Raw genomic sequence first — 23344 nt, forward strand, 5'->3', positions numbered from 1 at the left:
TCTTTGAAACTATCTAACTTGGTCATCATTTTGCATTTGCATCCTAGTTTAGATTGCATCCTTAAAATTTACCTCCAAGCCTAAGCTTGGTTGAAAGAAAATTAGGACCACCTATCTTTTGTAGCCTGCGAAGAATAGATCCTCTTTAGTAGTTAACACGGTGACCTTGCAGTTGTCAGAGCCACAATCTCCGTAGCGCCGGAGGCATCGAGTGGTTAGATCTCAAGGGGAGGGATCGTTAACCTAGCCTTAGCTTGCTTCCCCTTGCTTTCTCTCCATAACTTAGTCTAGAGACTAGCCTTAAAACAACTAGGAGGAAGGATTCATCTAGAATAGGCATATTAATTAAAATTAACCAAGATTTTGCATTTCACATTAGCTTAGATCTTGCATTCATTCCTTGTTGATCATTGGTGATTGGAATTGTTGGCTAAATCTATAATTTGCAAGTTTATTGTATCTGGAAATATCATCTTTTCTTGCTTTAAGGCTCATTGCTCATATATTTGGTTATCTTGGTCTTTAAATCTCTATGCTAATTCTTCTTGCAACATTATTGTTATTGTAACTATGAGCATCTATTTCTTGCAAGTTTCTAAATTTCCATTGAGCATTGTAAAGGCACTGGTTTGATCCTAATTGCATTTATCTTAATATACATTGCCCAAAAACTCTCACACTTGCTTTAATTAATTATCAAGTTACACTAATAATAATTGCCTTGCCCTTAATCTTCTAGACTTGTTTTTCCAACAAGTTTTCCTTTATTATCATCCTTAGGGACTACCCCCCTTGACTTAGCTAGGAGAGTCTAAACGAAGTGAATAGGGATTTAGAGTGATAACTCCTGTTCTGAGCGTTGTGCCTTTGTTGTACACTTCAAGGGACGACAATATTAACGAGGATAATATAAGATGATATGTACTACTTGGACTTTTTGGTGATATGAACTAGGCCACTTGATGATGATGAAATATGGACTTGATGATTTGTTGACTCCTTGATGATGTGATGAAATTGACTCAATCTGAGAAGGCTAAGATCAAGAGGGCGCTGTCACACTCTTAAAAGATAGGTATTATCTTAATTGTTTCTATTGATTATTTCATTATGAGTCTCTTGGCTTGTTTGGTTGTTCTTGTTCGTCCATAGACTCCTAATGAGGTTTGCAGGTACATAATGGAGATTGCCAAGATGTGGTAATCATTGGAAATGACAGAAGAACAATATGACAAAATGACTCATGATAGGCTATATACTTAGAGGGAACTTACAAGATCGAAGGACTTCTGTGTAAGAGGGAGCTATTTTTGAGGCATGAATCTGGTGATGTCCTTAACACAACGGATTGCAGGATGAATGATTTGAAGAAGATGCAAGACTGTTATTTGTTGAATTTGATTATGGTTTGCTACTGATAATGTTGCTTTCGAAAGAAGCCCTGGCTGAAACTGAATGAACAACTGAATGCTGTTGTGTTTGATAAAGAACTGAAATCCACCATGGCTACTTTGATGATGAACTGGTTGCTGATATTTGTGTGAAGAAACTGGAATGAATGAGAATCCCCTTGAAGAGGGAGCATTGATTACATAGCATCATGAATAGACCATCTCCTGTAGGCTGTGTGTCGAGAGACATTGTTGTTTGGGAGATGTATTGATGATTCCTCCTGTAGGCTGTGTGTCGAGAGACATTGTTGTCTGGGAGATGTATTGATGATTCTTCCTGTAGGCTGTGTCTAGAGACATTGTTGTCTGGGAGATGTATTGATGATTCCTCTTGTAGGCTGTGTGCTGAGAGACAGGGAGACGCATTTATGATTCCTCCTGTAGGCTATGTGCCGAGAGACATTGTTGTTCGGGAGATGTATTGATGATTCCTCCTGTAGGTTGTGTGCTGAGAGACATTGTTGTTCGAGAGATGTATTGATGATTCCTCCTGTACGCTGTGTGTCGAGAGACATTATTGTCCGAGAGATGTATTGATGATTCCTCCTGTAGACTGTGCTGAGAGACATTGTTTTCCGGGATATGTATTGATGATTCCTCCTGTAAGTTGTGTGGCAAGAGACATTATTGTCCAGGAGATGCTTTGAGATGGATGCTATGTATCTTTCCTTATGTTGAGATCGGGAGAGAGAATTGGATTTTGTTCTCTTCCTCAGGCTGTGGGCTAAGAGACCTATGGATTGGTCAGGAAGGTGGATCTGGAGAGAGAATGAAAAACTACCTCCCTAGCAAAGAGGGATGTTGAAATATATGGTAGCCATGGTCGACATTTTTCATCAAAACATGGAGAAGAAACTAATTATTTGTCACCTCAAGTCAACTCATAACCAACCCTACAAGTTGGCTTATTGGAAGGGTATCATGTCGACACTACTAGGGCTAATTAGCCCTCTCATGTCTCCTATAAATTGGGCATTGTTCATCCTCATTTCGAACATCAACACAAGCTTCATTCAATCTGCAATCTCAAGTGAACTCGACCTTCCATTTCAGGAGGACATCCACAAGTGTGAGGAAGTTTAAAACGCTTATCTTGACTACGGTTTGGTTTATTTCCAATGGCTCATTGCTATAGTGACAAGGGAATAGTTCTAGCTCTATTTTGTGACTTCTTTTGTTGCTGAAAATTGTAGAAACAAGCTTGCTTTCCTTTGTGAAACGATTCTAAAGTTGACTGAGGCCTTTTTGAGTGTATCTTCTTCATGGTTCATTGATAATCATAGTGAGAATTTCGACACTTTATTGCAGTGACCTCAGGCCTAGATTTCGGCCTCCTTGTGTAGATCATTTTATTTGACAAAAGTGACATCTCTCTCATTCCTTAATCAAACTTTGATAAGTACTTTATTGTTAATCATTTTGGAATTGTTGGAACAATTTGATGTACTGTTGATGGCGTAATTTCTCTCTCATAAGGAAAGAATTTTGGGTTTTCCCCTGAGTGGGTTTTGCCCTGGCTGTGAGCCTAATCTTGGTATCTCTTGTCTCTTACTTATTGCCTACTGTGATCTCTAATTACTACTCTTGTTGAAGAATCATTAGTTGAAGTTTTTCAAGTATATCCTTTCATGTTGAGGAAAGGATAAAGATGTAATTGTTTATGTCAATAGAAGTAGCTATCAAATTGTCAAAAAACTATTCTTGTCAGTGCACTACTAGAATTTCAACAGGCGACAACTAGATGGAGTTACCATGAAGTAAAAAGTACAGTCAACAACAAATTGTAGTTGATTGATAGTGATTGCATTAGCAAGATTATGAGCAGGCAACAAAACAAGAGATGGGATCCTGGAAAGGAGAATGTGCAGTGGATAGTGCAATAGGATAGTAGAGGACGAGAAAGTTGCGGTAGAACGAGTGGACAACAACAACACAAGATATGGGATCCAAGAGGACTTCAATAAAGGAACTCATGATCAGGAGATCATGAATTTTTTGTTCCTATCAAGTCTGATGCCGGAGCATTTAGCCTCCAATTAAAGAACATATGACTACGCCTAAGGGGTCTTCATTTACCAATGGAGTTGGTTCTCTAATTGAAGTCTAATTGTTTGATTTGTTGACCAATTCCTAGGTTTCTAAGGAGTCATAGAATGTTTATATGAGTGGATTGTATTAGTTAAATGATTGTAATCAGATTTGCTTCTAAGAAGAGATCTCGAGCTCAAGATATTTGGGTAGGTTAGATCTCTTGAGAGATTTGTGGATCTAGAGGATCCTTAAGGATTGTTAATTGAGTGTATTATGGATCTGAACTAATTCTGCTCATGAATCCTTTGTATAAGGTTGTAAGCCTAAGAGGCATTCGAGAGGTTGGCCATTAGGGGAAGAATCAGGCCAAATAGAGTGAAGTCGCGCCAAAGAGAGGGAGAGGCATGTTGAATGTAACTCAAATCAGAACAGGGATATAATGCTTACATAATTCCTATGTATATTTGTGTGAAAGTGAGCAATAGATGTACACTATATTTTGAGGGTTACAAAAGAATGCATGTAGGGTTTCTTTGTGATTGTGTGCAGATTGAAATCTTTGTGAATTCGTGATGAATTGAGTGTGATGCAGGTATGGCAAAATTAAGCTCAGGAGAGAGAGTGCTTGGAAAAGATCGCGTAGAGGACTTGAAAACCCTTCGAAACAATGTCTCAAAACCCCGTATTCCAGTTTTGGTGAACGAGCGATGTGCGTTTTGTATAAGTTGAGGTTTAGTTGATTTGCGCACAAAGACTAGCTTGTTTTATTTTTCCGAAGGGTAGAGGAACCATAAAATAACGAGGCCTCACTGTGTAATTAAGCTCCACGTTAATGAAATTCCATGTGTCTGTATTTTAATTTTGTGTATTCTGTGTGTGACCTGTGTGTCAACCTTGTTGAGTGAAATCTGATTAGACATCATGACAGACAGAGTAGAGAAGAACCGTGTAGAGCCATGTATGTAAGGTGGGAGATACATGTGTAGATGTTAACGTGGGGGATTGCATAGTGAACATGACGAAGAGTGGAGTAGAGGCAACGAGCGATAATGGGTATGTAGAGCAAGTGTGTCGGTATACGATAAAGAGAGTGCCACATAGTTGGGTTGTTGGAAAATCAGAAAGGCAATAAAGATTTTCTTGATCTTGATAATTACTTGTGATATTACTTGCTATTACGATTCTTTATATCTTCTTTCTTTAGTTCATCAAGTAATTACACAAAGCAACAACACATAAAACAATGAACACAAGATGTAGGCACATGCCAAGGCAAAACCCCCCTCGAGGGGAAAACCCAGTCAAAGTAATTCTTCCTTTCAATAGTATTCTTTGAGACTCTTCACCCTAGACCTTGACCAAACCTTCCCTCCACACCAAGTCAGCCTCCAGAAGATTGATCTCTTTCCAGCAACTTCGACTATGCAGCAACTTGCGGCAGCTCATGGCTTCCGGTAGCAGTCCAACTTGGGAGACTTCGTTCTCCCAATCCAGAGCACAAAATAGAGAGAGACCACCACCAAAATTTTGATTTTCCTTGACTCCTTAGACTCCCCCAAACTCGCATTCACTTCGGCTTCCCGGTAGCAGACTTTCCCAACCTCCTACTTTGCACTTCTGCCCGACAAACATATTTTTGCACTTTTACCTAGAAGAGAGAGAGATGAGAAGTGATGCACCAAATGAATTCGTAGTCCTTCCTTTTATAGGCTTCTTGTGGGGTAGAATGGGTCCTTAGGCCGACTTGATCTTCTCTTAGGTCGACATGATGTGGAGGTTCCATAATTCATATTTTATTCAATACTAAACCTTTTTACATGATTCAAAAGCCCAAGAAGGGTCTCTTTAAATGTGCAATAATTCTATAGACCCAAAATAAATCCTAGAAGTCCTCAATGGGGACTTTGACCTAAAACATGGTGACTCAAGCATGAAACCCATGCTTTAATAAGTCACAATAATAATAATAAAGTTTATTTTCTTTATTCTTTTGACAAGTACATTACATAATGACTCAAGTACATTATTGAAGACCAAACATGGTTACTTTTTCCAACACTCCCTCTTAACTAGGGAGGTATTCATAATGTGCATATATAATGGAAGATCTCAAACTATATGAACCATGAAGAACTTTAGGCACCACAATGCCATGGACTAGATTCCTGACCAGGGCGATCTATCCAACTAGTCACTCATCAATTTAGGCACTGCAATGCCATGGACTAGATTCCTGACCAGGGCAATCTATCCAACCAGTCATTCATCAATCTAGGCACTGCAATGGCATGGACTAAATTCTTGACCAGGGAAATCTATCCAACCAGTGACTAATCAATTTAGGCATTGCAATGCCATGGACTAGATTCCTGACCAGGGCAATCTATCCAGGTGGGACTAAGATGGACTCAAGCTTTCAGCCCCTCTAGGTACCATCAGGGTTGCTAACCGCCAACCCAAAATCCAGGTGTGTGTCAGAGTTCAATGACCAACGCCACCATTCCAACTTTAGGGACTTAGACATCAACACAAAGTGTCAACCATATGTCTCCCCAGGCAATGCTTCACTCGCAAAGCCTCAACACCCCTTGTTCCAGCAGATCAAGAATAATCAATCTCTCCCAATGAAACTGATTGGTAAGCATCATGCTTTCCTTCTAGAGATTCACCTGTACAAACACAACCCCAATCAATAACATACTTTCACAAGTATATAAATATAAACTTCCGAGGTCTTCCAAGCAACAAAAGTTGCTTCTCAATTCTCCACAACAGGACCATCAAACGAATCTTTGACAGAAGATTCCTTAATCATACATTTTTTTTCTTCCTACTTCATATGTAACAACATCTTCTTCAATCTAAGCACTTCAAAATGCATTCTTCAATTTCCTTATCCTGCTCATGGCCTTCACTCAAACTTACCACTGTTAGTTCTGGTCTAGTGCATGACACATGAAGTAGAGAACCATATCTGTCACTCCCTCTCAACCAGGAAGCACCTCTTTATCTGGACTCCCTCTTAATCTTAGGGAGATCTCTTCTATTCATGCTTCCTCCAGGAGATCAACTTCTTCCTTTTCGACATCGGAGAATCTTTCATGGCTTCCAACCATTTCATTAGAGTTATTATCATCCCCATCATGCTTATCACATCAATGAACATCTTCTCCAAGTTGAAGATTGTGTACCAACACAGCTTGCTTGTCACATCGAGCATCTTCACCAAGTTGAAGATTGTGTACCTGCATAGCGTAGATAGCAAGTACAACCAAAACTATAGAAGCATGATGTTAGCCATATAAGAATCATGGAAGCATTTCATATATATATCATATACCCAAACTTAAAAACAAGAGACATATACTCTTCAACATCTTGCTAGGGACTGTCATACACCCTAGGCTACTTCATAACAACACTCATTCCATCTAGGCTTTCAATATGTCTTCCAAAGGTATGACATACCTTACTACAACATATAGAAAACCCTAGAAACCATTCTCAAATTCAACAAACTTATACAAATCTCAAATCATCATATTCCAGAGATTTTACTTTGACTAAGGTTTAATTCCAAAACCTTAGATTTCTAATCTCAACAATCATTACATGCATAAATCTCAAATTGTTATATTTCATACTAGACAATGTCACTACTAGGGTTTAACTGCCAAACCCTAGATTTTCATTTTCCAACAATCATCTAATAAATTTCAGATTGTTATGTCACACATACTAAACAACTTTTAACTTTACTAGGGTTTAGCTATAACACCCTAGATTTTCAAACATCAACATCCTAGAATCTCAGACAAGGACTATGACCATCAATGACTAGGTCAACACATATCTAGGAATTCATAACCATACATAGGCATATCATATGTCCAACAATATTAATACATCTTGTCCTAGACCAACCAAGGACTTCAACCAAAAGGACATATCTATATATGCCTAGATTTTATCATCATGAAAATATATCATATCATGTGTTAGTCAAACCCAACTTCATAACAATATCAAATAAGAGTTAGACACACAATCATTTTGATTACACTAGGGTTTGATCAGACAAACACACTTATACCACAAAGAAACATTTTTAAGACAATGTAAGGGTCTTGCTTACACATTCCGCCAAACCTCAATGAGGTAGGGTTCCAATGTAGAAACATACACTCCACCAAATGCCAATGAGCTAGGGTTCCAATGTAGAAACATAACAAACCCAACATTACCAAAACTTCAAATGTTCCGGGATTTTAGACCTTATCACTCAATCTTACCTAGTTAGGATTTCCAGATCACACCAAAATCCCAAACAAGACATCATCAATAAAACTTCAACTAGCAATTCACAATCACCATAAGCAACTTAGGATTTCAAACATTCACATTAGCATACCCTTTGGTTAGGGTTTTCCAGAACCTGTCTAGGGTTCTACCAAATTAGATAAGAGTGGGGTGGGTAGATTTATCAAGAGATGAATAACCCAAACAAGAATCATTACGGTTCAATACTGCTAGTCATAACAAGGTTAGTAATAGATCATCAAATGAATTTTCCTTTCAATCAATGAATTCAAAGCATACCTTTGTTTCTTGACAAACCTTGTCTTGAGAGTTCCTCCTTGTAGATGTTTTACTAATCAAGACAACAGAGGGAGAAAGTTGATTAGTATTTTAATATAATCAAAACTAAATGAGTACATGAACCCAAAACTGAAAAGATATGAGATACTTATCTTTGAGAGTTGTTGGGAGCTCCCTCCAAAACTTGAGGGAAACCTACAAACTTAATACAAAAATGTCTTTTCCAAAATAAGTTAAAAAACTATAAATTCTAAAACATATAAAAACAAGTTATGTAAATACTAAAGAGAATGACTTAATAGTGTAAGTCCCTAATGTCCGATTATTCAGGCTTGACTTTCTTTGAGTCTCCTTCTTCAACAAAGTTGGCTTGATCTATTCCTCTCTTCTTATTCCTTGGATTCTCGGGGCAGTCACTCTTGTAGTGACCTTTCTTATGACATTGATAACACTCTATCTGAGACATGTCAACTTTCTTCCTTCGTCCCTTCGATCTCTTTTCTTTATGATGAGCAACATAAGCATTTGATACTTCTTCAAGATTGGCAAGCATTGAGATCCTTAATTCTTCTTGACTACATGTGGTCCATAATTCTTCAAAGGTGGGCGCTACCTTCTAACTGTTGAGACCAGAAGCAAAAGAACTCCCAAGAGGGTGGCAATCCTAATATAGTAGTGATCACCAATTCTTTGTCCGGAATAATCTCATTGATGGCTAAAAGATCATCCCTGAGTCTAGCTATCTTTACAAAGAAGGTTGCAACAATATCTTCTTTAGTCATCTTTGTATTTCTCAGCTCATTCTTTAAACTTGCTACTTGATCAATGTTCTTAATTGAACGACAAGGCTTCATACCTCTCCTGAGCATGATCGATTTTAGCTATGAATGGGACAAGATTGTCTTTTATCCCTTCTACCATTAGAGTCATAGCCACCAATTCTAAATCCCTGAATTTCTCTTTGTCGGCATCACTGGCTTCTTCTATAGGCTTCTTTACATTTCCTTTTACCAAATCTAGCACCTTGTTCTTTTCGAGGATTAGGTCAATCCTCTTCTTCCAAGATCTGAAGTTAGATGCTCCTTCAAGCTTGTTCTCACCCTTGATAGAGTTAGACATCTTCCTTGAATATGATAGATTCCTTCCCTGAGATAGTGCCTATGAATGGATCTGCCTTTTTCTTCTTTCTTCACCAAAGCTCTGATACCATGTTGGAAAATCAGAAAGGCAGTAAAGATTTTCTTGATCTTGATAATTACTTGTGATGTTACTTGCTATTACAATTCTTTATATTTTCTTTTTTTAGTTCATTAAGTAATTACACAAAGCAACATCACATAAAACAATGAACACAAGATGTAGGCACATGCCAGGGAAAAACCCCCCTCGAGGGGAAAACTTAGTCAAAGTAATTCTTCCTTTCAATAGTATTCTTTGAGACTCTTCACCCTAGACCTTGACCAAACCTTCCCTCCACACCAAGTTAGCCTCCAGAAGATTGATTTCTTTCCAACAACTTCGACTATGCAACAACTTGCGGTAGCTCATGACTTCCGACAGCAAGCCAACTTAGGAGACTTCGTTCTCCCAGTCTAGAGCACGAAACAGAGAGAGACCGCCACCAAAATTTCGATTTTCCTTGACTCCTTAGACTCCCCAAAACTCGCATTCACTTCGGCATCCCGACAACAAACTTTCCCAACCTCCTACTTTGCACTTCTGCCCGATAAACATATTTTTGCACTTCTACCCAGGAGAGAGAGAGATGAGAAGTGATGCACCAAATGAATTCGTAGTCCTTCGTTTTATAGGCTTCTTGCGAGGTAGAATGGGTCCTTAGGCCGACTTGTTCTTCTCTTAGGCCGACATGATGTGGAGGTTCCATAATTCATATTTGACTCAATATTAAACCTTTTTACATGATTCAAAAGCCCAAGAAGGGGACTTTGACCCAAGCATGAAACCCATGCTTTAAGAAGTCACAATAATAATAAAAAAATTCTTTTCTTTACTCTTTTGACAAGTACATTACATAATGACTCAAGTACATTATTGAAGACCGAAAATAGTTACTTTTTCCAACACGGGTCACATAGAGAGCCATGAAGTAGCGGTTCAGTTGAGCTGCGCACAAAGACTCCTTGTTTTATTTTGTTGGAGGGCAGGGGAGCCATAAAATAGTGAGGCCTCATTGTGTAATTAAGCTCCATGTTAATGAAATTCCATGTGTGTGTGTTTCAATTTTGTGTCTTCTGTGTGTAACCTGTGTGTCAACCTTGTTGAGTGAAATCTGTCTGGACATCGTGGCAGATAGAGTAGAGAAGAATCGTGTAAACTCGTGTATGTAAGGTGGGAGATCTGTATGTGGATGTTAACGTGGGGGATTGTAGATTGAACAGGATGAAGAGTGGAGTAGAGGCAACGAGCGATAATGGGTATGTAGAGCAAGTGCGCCGTGTTGCATACATTTTGTCAAAGTTCTAAGGAAGCGAAAGTACCAAATTTTTCAATAGGGTCAGATCATTTATCAACAGTTCATGTGTCATTGTAAACCCATTCTGCAAGTTATATGATGTAAATGATGCTAGTAGGACCATGAATATATATAACAACCTAGGTAAGTCTATTATTTTGGCGATAGTTTCATCCTAGGAGGTTTTTCGTCTCACTGATTCATTTGTGTTTCTAAACACGGATGGTCGATAGAGTTTTTCTCTCTAACCTCATCCCAAAGCTAGGATGGAATTCTTCGTCAAAGTCTTAGGTGAGTCCTAGCGTTTTAGTCGAGTCTTATGTAAAAGTGATTTGGGAATAATTTAAGCTATTTGGCTAAATTATTTTATTACAAATCACTTGGTCTACTAGCTCATATTGTGTCGGCGGATTGGGTATGTTTTTTTTGAGGGTCTAAGCCAAACGGGTATTCCCCCTTTGAGGGTTGAATTGTAAATCTTATGTAAAACATATTTTAATGCATGGTGCCTCATACTTAGAAACCATGGTTAAAATAGTAGAGGGCGGAAAAAATAATTAATCCCCTCATGTGTCAATTAATTGAATTTTTTGGCAAAATTTAATTAAAATCCTAAGCCAAAAATTTAATTAATTAGAGTCAAAACTAAATTGTCTTACGAAAATTAAATTCTCCAAGTGAAAAATTCGTGGGTCTTAAAAGAATTAATTTTTGGAGGTCCTCCACCAAGGGAATATTGGATATTTGAAGAAAAATTGGACCCCTGGGCCTTGGTGGTTAAGTCAAGTCAATTTTTTGAGGAAATTAGTTCAAAATAATTAATCTTGAGCTAATTAAAATGGAATTAAATGATAAATTAGAAAATTCCTCAAAAATAAAAATTCAACGACTAAGATTAAAAGATGATCAAGCCTCCTCTAGCCCAATGTCCTCCTTGTCTTGGCCAACGTCAGTCTTTTCTGCCCCTATGCCATCTTTTAAACCCTTTTTAGGGCAGGCCGTCGCCTCTAGAGGCCTCGGCCTCCCCTTCTAGGCCCAACGTTAGGGCCTTAAGGTCTGAAAAGGCCTAGCCGTGGGCACTAGGCCACATGGCTTCCCTTCCTTGACCCTAACGATTGCGCTTTGGGTTAGCCATGGCCCTTTAGGGCCCTAAATTGCCCCAGAAACCCGAACATCTAGCCTTCAAGGGCCTTCCTTCTCCAACGTTGCCTTTCCTTACCTCCCTCTACCTCCTTCGACCCCTGATCTTCTCTCCCAACCTCCTCTTATCTCAATGCTAGTCCTTTTAGGCCTACCATTAACCCTTCTTGGCCTATTTTAACCGATTGTGCCCTAGTTACATATCTGAAGTTTTCAAGATTGATTCGTTGGTGGTTTTGTAGGAGAAATTTGCTCTAAAACTTGTGTTTCCAGGTGCAAGATCATTGGAGAAATTTTGGGCAACTTGGGCAAGTTCATCTTCAAGGATTTAAGCCTAGGGTTTGACCTCTAAACCCTAACTTTTCACTGTTTTACAACTATCGTAAATTTTGTTTCATAACAATGATAATTAGGCCCTAAACTCACATTTAAATTGGTCAAAATAACTCAAAATCTAAATTTTCATGAATTTTGGCCACTTGGGCATTGGTCATCTAGCCTAGATTTAGAAATTTGTTTGCTGGAATTTACTGCATAATTGAACATATCAAATCTGCAATATTCTGAATCATAAGCTCTAAAAACCCTAAAACTTGATTTTTTTTTTTTGGTTAAATTTTCCTAATTTTGGGCATATTGGGCACTTGTTGTAGGATCATTAGCTTGTTGATCTGTCAATTTATATACTGTTGTAATAAGTTATATCAGATCTGAAATTTACTGAATTCTTCATCTTTAAGTGGGCTAAAATCAATGTTACCAGACTCGGAATCGGCAATAAATCGGCGAGGCAAGAGAGCGAAGAGTTTTAATCGGATTGGGAAAAAATCGGGAAAAAATCGTTGAATTCATTAAATAAAAATATACACATATATTGTATTAAAAAAACCATTTTTCATTAATATTGGGTAAAGGCATGTCCAAACAATGCATAATATCAATAGATGTCCAAAATATCATGAATAAATAAGTATCTCATATATGTTATGAGTCCAAACATGATCCAAAGCACTGAGTCTTGAGTTCTTAGAAGCATATGCTTCTAAAAGTTTACAAAAAACTGCATACTAATCAGAAAAAAATCAGCAACTAAGAGTCTAAGACTCTTAAGAGTTAGAATTAGAAGCGATTCCTTCCACTCCTTCGCTTGCTTGACTCTCAAAGTTCTCCAAGTCATGAAGGCTTAAAAGAGGAGGCTCATCTAATTGAACCCAGTCTGCCGCATTTGTAGCTTGCAAATCTATCTCTTCAAGGTCGATTGGTGAATGATCCATACCTGTCATTATCATGAGACATTGAAATGTGAATTAAAGTTTCACTTTGAAGTTTGAAGTTTGAACTTTAAAGTACGAACTAGATTATGAAACCTTCAAATTCAACCTCTCGAATCTCACCTTGTATTTGTTTGTTGCGAAGTCATAGATTGTAATGGACAAATACAAGGTCATTCAAGCGTTTTTGTGTCAATCGGTTGCGCTTCTTAGAATGTATTTTCTCAAACATGCTCCAGTTGCGTTCACAACCTGAAGCACTGCATGATTGGTTTAAGATTCGAATGGCAAATCTCTTCAAATCTGGTGTATCACTACCAAAGTTTTGCCACCAAAGACCTAGCAAGTGGTAAGGGTTTGTGAGTAGAAGAATAGAAGTACTAAATTAGTAAATAGTAAAAACTTAAAAAGAAAAGAAAATTTAATAAAACATTTAACATACAAAATAAAGTTTAAACAAATTTAATGAATTGATGAAGCCTTCAAGTTGGGTACCTGGCAACATCTTAGACCTTTGTCTTATAGCACTGGTATAGGCAAACAATTTAGATGGTGCCCTATAATCTTGTAGTTGGGAAAAGACACGACTTTGTTGTTCTGGATCAGGGAAGCACCTTTCCACGCATGTCATAAGTTCTCTGCCAACCTCCCCATCCTCATTAAATTTGCTCTTATCATAAAAATATTGTGGGTTTAAGAAGTACCCAGCAGCATGTAAGGGGGAATGCAATTGCCTATCCCAACGTGCATCTATAATGTCCCAAAGAGGCATATACTTTGTCTCATCATCCCCATATCTTCTTTTGATGGCCTCCTTTGCGAGATCCATCGCCTCATAAATGTAACCCATAGCGGGTTTGTCACCATCAACCATCCTGAAAGTTCAAGCATTCAAATTTAAAGAAATATGAAACATTGTAAATAAAAAGAAGCTTGAAATGAAATTTAAAAAATGAAAAAGTTAAAAGACTTGAAGTACCTGAGAACTCTAACAAGGGACTCCGTCACAGCAATAATCTCTTCGGCATCTTTCCAGAAGCCATCATTAAACACAAGTGCAGCAATTTCGATGCCTTCAGGGGTCTTGGAATGTTTAGATCCCATCCACTCAGGTCCCAAGAACATCCTCTTCAGATTTATCTTTTGCTCAACCACAGATTGCAAAGATACGAAATTTGTTGCAAATCTAGTCACTGCAGGTCGAACAATTTCTTTACCTTCAGTGTATATTCTCATAGTGTTTAGGACAATAGTGTCGTTGTATAGGTATTTGGTTATGGATTTTGCCTTCTCCACAACCTCATGTATCCAATGAAGCTTACCAATGTCCTCAAGCATTAAATCCATGCAATGGGTAGCACAAGAGGTCCAAAAAATAGTGGGGTGCCTCATCTCAAAAAGTCTACCAGCAGCCATATAATTAGCTGCATTATCGGTGACAATTTGTACAACATGTTCTTCTCCCACTTCTTGAACAACTTCCTCCATCATTTCACAGATAAGTTGGGCAGTCTTAACCTTGTTTGAAGCATCCACTGATTTGAGAAACATTGTGCCTGCGGGACAAGATACAAGGAAATTTATTAAAGTTCTATTCCTCTGATCTGTCCATCCATCACTCATGATGGTGCACCCTGTTTCTACCCATGATGAACGAAACTCAGCTAGCACAAGCATGACATCTTCAACACTCTCTAACAACATATCTGTCCTAAGGCTCTCTGATGTAGGGGCTTTGAACCCTGGACCTGCAATAGCAATTGCATCAATCATAGCTTGCCAATAAGGACTTCTGGCACAGTGGAAAGGTATGTCAGAATAGTACCAAAAGTTAGCAATGGCCTTCCTTGCCTGACTATGGATATTTTTTTTCCAACCAGTGGCATCCAAGGTAGGTTGGGAACCGGGTTTTGTGCGGGGAGCAAAAAAGGTGTTTATGTTTCCACCTCCAGTGTTGAAGGAAGGAGTCGAAGGACTCGTATGGCTTTGAGTTTGACTTGGCCTTGGAGGCATGTGTGGAAAACATGGGAACGGCATTGAGGATTCAACAGAGTGATGTGACATGGGGCTAGTGGTAGAAAAACTATCAACTCCAAGAGTTCCTATTTCAGTGTTTTGCTTTGCTTTCTTGGCATTATGCTGATCTAACATCTCAAGGGCCAAGGCTGCTTGGTATTTGACATTATCGTCAACCTTGCCACAAAGACCTATATCATGGCCAGGTATTTGTGCAAGGTGGAACTTGAATCTATAAATGCCTCCACTATATTTCTTTTTGAAAAATTTACAAAGGAGCTTGGATTTTCCGGGAATCTTGTCACAATAAGCCCAAGCAAAGTCCATCTCTCTCGGCATTGTTGTTGCTTTGAACTTGTGTTTAATTTGTGGCTTCTGTTAAGATTTGGAGTCGTGGCTTCTATTTAATTTGTGGCTCCTGTGAAAGACAACAAAAAATCAAATTTAAAAATGATCCAAAAATTTAAAATATGCTAGAAATTTTAAAATTTTAAATGAAGATAGATGTCAGTAAACATATAGAAATGTTGCCTTTCAATAAAACCAGAAAACATGCAGAACCCTGGTTTTATTCAATGGAGCACAACATAACTCTAAAAATTGGCACAAAAGCACACCAAGAAAGTGCCATGTCATGCTGAAAGGCCAAAGTGCAATACTGCCTTTTAAGTTTTGTTGGTTGAGAACAGTGATAACAACGGCACAGATGACATGCGAAGCAGACCAAAAAATGGCACATTAACTGCTTGAAAATTCCTTAAGAAGTGCGTCTCCTTGAGTCCTTACCAAGCAAACATACTCAACAGTCAACACCCTATCTTATGCGAAAGAGATCCAAAAACTGTGCTCTCCATCACACCAACAACAGTAACAGTAGCACCCTCCTCTAAGGTTGACTTATCTCTCATTAAATCTCGAAAAAGGTGCTTGGAAATTGGAATAAGTAATTTTCAAGCTTGTTTATTGATCATGCAAAAATTAAAATAACAGAAAGTCTTCACAGGTGAATTTGACTTAGCCTGAGGTGTGAGCAACCTCCATAATGATAATACATAACTTCAATGGTAGAGAAGAAAGTTGAGATCCATGATGATATGGTATCTAACTTGAGGATCAATGGCGATGGCTTGAATTTTAGTGGCACTATAGAAGAGGATAACTCAGTTCTTAAAAGTTTCTGGATGGAAATGGATCAGCTTTCTATATAGTATAGAGATGGAAATAATCTCAGTCTTAGCCTAGATAAGACTAGTATTCACTGCAAGCCTATTTTAACAGATAATGTGGAGTACAGAGAGATAGGTTTAGTAGAGAATAACATTAAAGAAAGGCTTCAATGCCCTTTTGCACACATAGCAAATGAAATTGATAAACCCTCAGTTCCTATCTTGGCCAGATGTCCAACGATAGAAAGGAAAGCTCAAGTCCATGGTGATTTTATATCTGATCTCAGGATCAATGAGGATTGCCTGAACTTTATTGGCATATTAGAAGAGGAAAACTCAGTCCTCAAGAATCTTTGGGAACAAATGGAGCATACTTCAGATGGGGATGAGAATAATTTTGATCTTAGTCCAGAGAGGAGTAATATTTGCTGTGGGCCTGTTTTTAACTTTTTATTACATATGTTGGTCCTCCATGTGCATATCCCAAGAACGTAGCTTAGGGAGTATCAGTAAGCTACCTCATTAGACGTGGATTTGAAATAGATCTGATATGCTTCATATCAGAGTTGGAAAACAGTGCAATTTGTTTCTCAAACTAAATAAAATAAGGATAAATAAATATCAGAGTTGGAAAACAACTTTATCCCTATAGGATGTTGCACCTTAGTACTACTGTCAGATACATATATGGCAGGCATGGCATCTCTGCGATATGGTTATGTCTGTCATCTCTCTGCGTTATAGTTGGTCATAGTTGTAAACTTGTATGGATTCCGATTAACTCTGCGTTATATATCAGGCAGATACATATATGGCAGGCATGCCGCATAACTGTTATATATATGGCATTGCCGCATTAGCATCTGTTCTTCTCTGCTGTATCGCGATTCGCATCACATGATCACACTGCACAGTATCACGATTCATCATTATATATATATAATATAGAGAGAGGGGTTACCTCAAGGCTCACGCAGGTATATGATATCTCAACAATGCGGCGTTGAATGTAGCTCCGAGGCTCTGCGGCGGTGTCGACTGTGCGGTGTCTAGAGTCTGGACGCGGGACTATGGACGCGGGACGATGAATTATGAAACAACTCTACCATGTAACCGATAAAGTGATAAACGCGACAATCTGAAACCCAAAACCCGATAAACCTAAACCCAAAAATTTTGGCGGGACTCGGAAAAAAACGCAGAGTTGGAATAATCGCCATACTCGCGAGTCAAACTCGTGTTGACCACGAGCCAAACTCGGTCAACGCGATTTGACTCGGGAAGATACGGTTCGGATCGTTTCGTGGTTGAGCAGAGTAGGAATCGTGATTAATCGGCAAAATCGCTGATTCCTGTTTCACTGGGTAAAATTATAAATTTGCATGTGCTAATCATTGGAAAACTTTTTGTTTCACATACTTGATGAATTTCATGATCTAAAGTGAATCTTTTATTGCTGTCATAACACTAATAAGTTTTGAAATTTCTGAAGTATTATTGCTGATCCGAATTGTTGGAAATCTAAAGTTTGCTTGTCTATTCTTGTTCTTAAGAATTCTCTAAGTTTGCACTCGAAAACATTCAAGAATCTAAGTCTAATCTTGTTGATGAATAAAGTTAACTTGAGCATCTAAGATCTAATTGGCATTGTGATACTAACATAAGAATATTTTTTGAAGAACTTTGATTTACATCTTGTGTTGATAATCATTGGTGGATAAGTGCTCTAGTTTCTTTGAATTGTTATCATCTTGTGGACTAATCTCTAGTTGAAACTTGCACTTGTATCTTTAAGCACTTATCTTGTTTAAGATTGTCATCTCATCATTGTTAAGTACTTTTGTTTCAAGATAATTCACATTAAGTACTTAAATAACATAAACAAATCTTAACTCAAGATAAATTTCACTCATAATCGTTGCACAAGCATCCTAGGACTTAGTTTGCATTAATAATTTTACCTCCAAGCATAAGCTTGGTTGATAGACTCCTAGGGCAACCCTTTTCCAATTAGCTTGAGGGATTCAACTCTTCTTAGTGGTTAACATAGTGACCTTGCAGTCGTAAGAGCCATAGTGTCTGCAGCACCGGAAGCACTGGGTGGGTGGAACACGGGGGATGTATCGTTTATCAGGCCACTGCCTGCTTCCTGTTGGCTTCCATTTCACAACCTACTCTGAAGACTGTTTCTCAAAACAATTAAGGGAGAGGTTCAAATTAGACTAGGCATTTAAGCTAAAAATAACCAACATCCTTGCTTCACACCTAGTTCTTAGGTATTGCATATCATATAGGATAGTCTATCATATTAAGCAGCGAGTGTCCATTCGGTTACTTGGTTTCAATTTATAATAAGGAAGAATCGTGACTCCATAAGGCACTGGTCTCATCTTAAAATCTAATCTAATCATTAATCTTGCTTAGCACAATTTACTTAATGTTCTTTAGTAGCGCAATAACAAAATCCAATTATTTCCAGCAGCAATCGCATCAACCATTAATCACATTGACAATAAATGTAGATAGAACCTAAAAACAAATGTAGAAGACAAGCCAAGACAAGAGAACACCAGATCTGGCGTATGCCAGGGAAAAACCCCAATGTGGGGAAAACCCTTTGATCAAATATTCTTATTATTATTCAATAGTTAGCAGAGAGAGAGTACAAAAGTCAAATAGACTAGCCCAATACAAAGTCAAATCAACCCTATCAAATTCTGCAGTCAAACTTCAACCCTAACCAGAAAGTCAACGTTGGTCAAAACAACAACAAAACACCTCCTTTGAAGCTCGGTCAAAGGAAGTCCAATTTGGCCTCCAACAAAGGTCAAAGTCAACCCAAAACAGTCCCAACAACTTTGGTCAAACAACAGTCAACCCTGTGGTCAAACAAGCTTGCGGTCAACGCAGGTCAAAGAGCCCCAAATTCCTTGATTTCTGTGCCAGATAATGCAGCCTAGAGAAACCGAAATTCTGCCCTCAAAACTGCAGTCAAATTCGGTCAAAACAATCTCGGTCAATGCTGGTCAAACAGTCTGAAATTCAGTTCTGTTTTAGCCTAGAAATTCTGTCCTCCTAGCCGCACGTGTGAGAGAGAGAGAGAGAAGATGCCCAAGTTGTACGAACCAATCTGATGAAGAAAGAGAAGAATGTGTGAGTGACTGATTTCCAAATGGGGTGTGAGGTCTCTTCTATTTATATTGGGTGAAGAGACACATCCATTGGGCTTCTTGAGCCTACATTAGGCTAACGCCAACCTGAGCAATTTGCACATGTGAGGGAATAAATTCAAAGTCACACTTCTGCGTGTTCGAAATGGGATGAATCTTGGACCTCTCGAAAAGAGGAATCCAATGCAATCATCATCACCATCAAATGAGTTGTGCCAAGGTGGAATTTGGCCCTAGTTGCCAATTTTAATACTAGGGCACTCATCCGTGTCTCCCAAGCAAGTTTGTTCCCAACTTGTTTTCCTTCACTTCATTCCATAGGGACCACCCCCCATAGCCTGTTGTTGGGAGACAACTAGAACGGAGTGGGCGGGGATTAGAGTGGCAACCCCCGCCTTGAGTTGTTGTCGCATCCGGGCAACAACATGCCGGTATACGATAAAGAGAGAAACACACAATTAGGCAGTTGTAGGGAAAACAAGAAAGGGAACAAGTCAAGATCCCAACACCTGACCAATCGAGCATTGTACGAAGCTATCTAGACCAAGCCGACCCCCGCCTAACCAACTTGGGACTTGAGGATTATTCCGCTGGCACATTATGGAGAAGACTTGACATGGGGTTTGGCTTGAAAAAGGGATTGTTCCTTGCTGCCTGATATATATAAGAGAACCCTTGGACCTGGTCCAGTTGAGTTTGGGAAGCGCCTATCCACTACAACATGTAAGAATTGAGTTTGTCGGCATCACTTAGTAACTTGTGTGCTCAACATTGGAGCTCAAACAAGTTGGGACGTTCACCTCCGTAGGCTTTATTTGACAGTAATCTCACCATAAACCATGCCTTTGACCTCTCTTGAGGGAGGTTACGTCCTTTAATGCTTCCTTCCTTCTATTCCAAGCATAGTTTTAAAACTTGGATTTGGACTTCGACGCGGCTGCCTATCAACTCGGGTTTCAATTCAGAGTTGGATTGAATTCGTTTCAATGACACTGTTTTTAAAATAATAAATATTATAATAAAATTTTAATGAAAAAAATACTTTTAAGATTTCAAACCATGGGAATTGAGTGGTCTACACAGGCAGCATATTTTTGGAGACAACCAACATATTTATTTAGGGCATTTTTTATATTTGACATTGTCCCCAGAAACTAGAATAGATGTTTCTGGTCTACCTTGTACTTCATGTGCACTGTTATCACACAAATCAGTAACTTCATTTTCACATCTATCAATCTTGGAAATTTTTTCTCTCTTACCAGTTGTGTTGGGTAGTGCTTGAATAAATATATCAACACATTATGATGCAACAGCTTCTCTGTGTGTACCTTCTTAAATTGCCAGTGCAATCACTTCAAAAAACAGAATGCAAATCATTGACACATTTATATCTTCAGAAAGTTGTGCTTTGAGAATTTTATCATAGAAATACTGTGTACCTTCTCAAATTTCCAACTCTGCTAGGTTTAATTGATCATTCTTCTGCTCAAATGCTGTTGGGGTCAGTCTTCTACAACAGTCTGTGTTATTGAATTGAATGATGTTGCCTCAGTTCAGACTCCAGAGTGATGATGCTTGCTGTTTAGGTCTATACTATTGCAGGTCCAATTTGATATTGATGTTGCTGCCGTTCAGGTCATGTTGCCATGAGTTGAATCTTCTTCTATTGTTGCCTTTTGCCATAAGATTCCAAAGACCTCGACATCATAGGCCTCATCGTTCGATCTCTCTTTCACTCTCTCTCTCCCTTGACATGTTTTTGAGTTGTCCACCTTTCTAGGCTTGGACAAACTCATTTTGTATTTTGTATCACCGTACCTTTGTCATGGTTTCTACGTACGTTCTGATGTTATACTTATGTAGATTTCTTTTCTATATTGTTTTCCGCATTTTCTAGGTGGTGCGTTTGCACTTCCACATTATATTGATACTGATTATACTTTTCAGTCCCATTGGCCTACTTTTGTGGTTGTTCACCGGACATTAATAAAATTATGATATCTTATCTGCAGGCTCTATGACCTTGCAAATTTAATCATTGATGCTTTAGATTAGTATCTGAGAGCTGCCCATTGAGTAGCATCTTAACTGAACTCCAAGAGCATCTTAATTGAATCTTGGCTTCCACCAGAAACTTTAAATAACACCTCAACCCCAGTAGCATGTCAAAAGCAAAGTTCCATTCACAATCCTTATTGAAATCAATCTTTAATATTTATAAATGAGGCTTTTTGTCTGCCTCTTATGTTGAGATAAGGTTGTGCCTTGATGAAACCTGTTTACTCTGCTGACTACATCAGCATCATCTGTTAACCTCTTAGTTAACACCTTGAATAGAATCTTGTTGCCACATTAAGAAAGGTGACGGGCCATCAACTTGTACAATATATCTATTATGATCCCATTTTAGTTTGTGTCCGAAGGTTCCAGTAACAAGAGCATCTTCACAGTCTGAATAACAATTCAATGCTGCTCCATGTACACTGGTAAACTTCACTGAAGTGCATCCTTATTTGGGGAAACATTAGGCTTGAAATGCTTATTGAACATGCTTCATTTATTTCTAAGTGTATCGAATCTATTGATGAGCATTAGATGGATTATAAACTGCCAAAGGTTGTCTTAATTTTTTTTCCAAGTTATCAAAGCCTTGTTCGCTAGATGCTTTTTGCCATTGAAAAGATAACTTATTGGTGTAATTTTTCCTGTGAATTAACATTGGTTATTCTATCTTGCTACTTATTCTGTTTCATTTGAATGGTATACTAGTACAAAGTTTGCATACAGGATCTCTTCATTGGCTATATGGATATCTTTGGATGGACATAATGGGTTAAATATTTCTTAACCATCGATTATTGAAATTCTCTTTTATACCTCACAAGGATTGACTGTTAGTGATTGAGAGAACAAGTACAATGAATAATTCTTGTTAGAGCACTTCATACTTATATGTTGAGTTAAAGATCTCTCTAGATTGTTTGTACATTCTTGAACTATGCCCGTGAAAATTAGCCACCAAGAAGATGCTTATAATTGATTAAAAAAACTTAAAATTTTTATAGAGCTGTGTTGTATTAGTATTCTAGAATTAACGGCCAGTGTGGTTGCATATATTGTGTGTTAGTTCATCGATATTTTTAAGCTATCTTTTTTGTTTTCTCCCTGACAATGCAGCTCGGTATTATTTGGATCTGTTCTGCTAGTTCTTGATATTTGCAAATATCCTTTTCTGGAGCACCTTCTCTCTTTATAATTCATGCAAGTTGAGCTTTGTAGTGTTCATTTCCTCTCTTGATTCTGTTGATCATTATTTCATAAATGCAGTTACCAAAGGCTTTATCCTTGTTTCAGCACCTATTCATTTTTATCTATAGGCCCAGACCAGAAGTTTGCTAGTTTCATCGTTGTGGTTTTGTATGGTTCCTTGTGAGATGCAATTTTGGATGGATTGGGTCTGATTGATTGCAAGTGTCAACCCATGCATACAGGTGTTTGTAGCAGCGTTCTAAAGAAGATATGTCGTGATAATGGCATTCCAAGATGGCCATACCGTAAGGTGAATTCTTGCCTAAATACTACCATTTAGTGTTGGGTACATTCAATGAGTTTGTTTGGGTTTAAAATATCCTATTACTTTCTTCCCCTCACCATTGATTATTTTTTTTGGCTAGACATGGGAATGCCATTTCCTAAATTGCAGTACAAAGAATAATGTGTAAATTCTTGGGAGCTAGTTTTTGGAATCTCATTATTTGCCATCACCATTCTTGAATATTCTGGTATTATTTTATGAATTTCTTTTTTGTTGTTGCATGTAAACGAAAGCTAGTTGGCAGAGCGATTTAGCACAGCTAATATGTACTCAGGATGTCTGTAGATTTCAGTATTCTTAGGTTTTAGATGAAAAATTACAAAACATTGATCGGTCTCCTTATATTTATGTTGGTTTAGCTGTGTTGCATTACACAGGCCATTTCAGATGAGAATTACTGAAGTTACATTTAATGATCTTCACCAAGTC

The 23344-nt window shown here is 38.2% G+C and overlaps 1 protein-coding gene across 1 annotated transcript in view; it reads left to right on the top strand.

Annotated features, from left to right (window-relative positions):
- LOC149249808 (uncharacterized) overlaps positions 1 to 23344 on the top strand; it is a 202716-nt gene that overhangs the window by 65102 nt on the left and 114270 nt on the right. Inside the window, exon 3 of the mRNA XM_089453482.1 lies at positions 22812 to 22879. Within this exon, the coding sequence (XP_089309608.1) occupies positions 22812 to 22879 (68 nt within the window). The remainder of the gene's footprint in view (positions 1 to 22811; positions 22880 to 23344) is intronic.

Source organism: Pinus tabuliformis, chromosome 7, assembly GCF_031772625.1.
Source record: "Pinus tabuliformis cultivar Carrire ecotype Pingquan chromosome 7, CPIR1, whole genome shotgun sequence".
Taxonomy (NCBI): Eukaryota; Viridiplantae; Streptophyta; class Pinopsida; order Pinales; family Pinaceae; genus Pinus; species Pinus tabuliformis.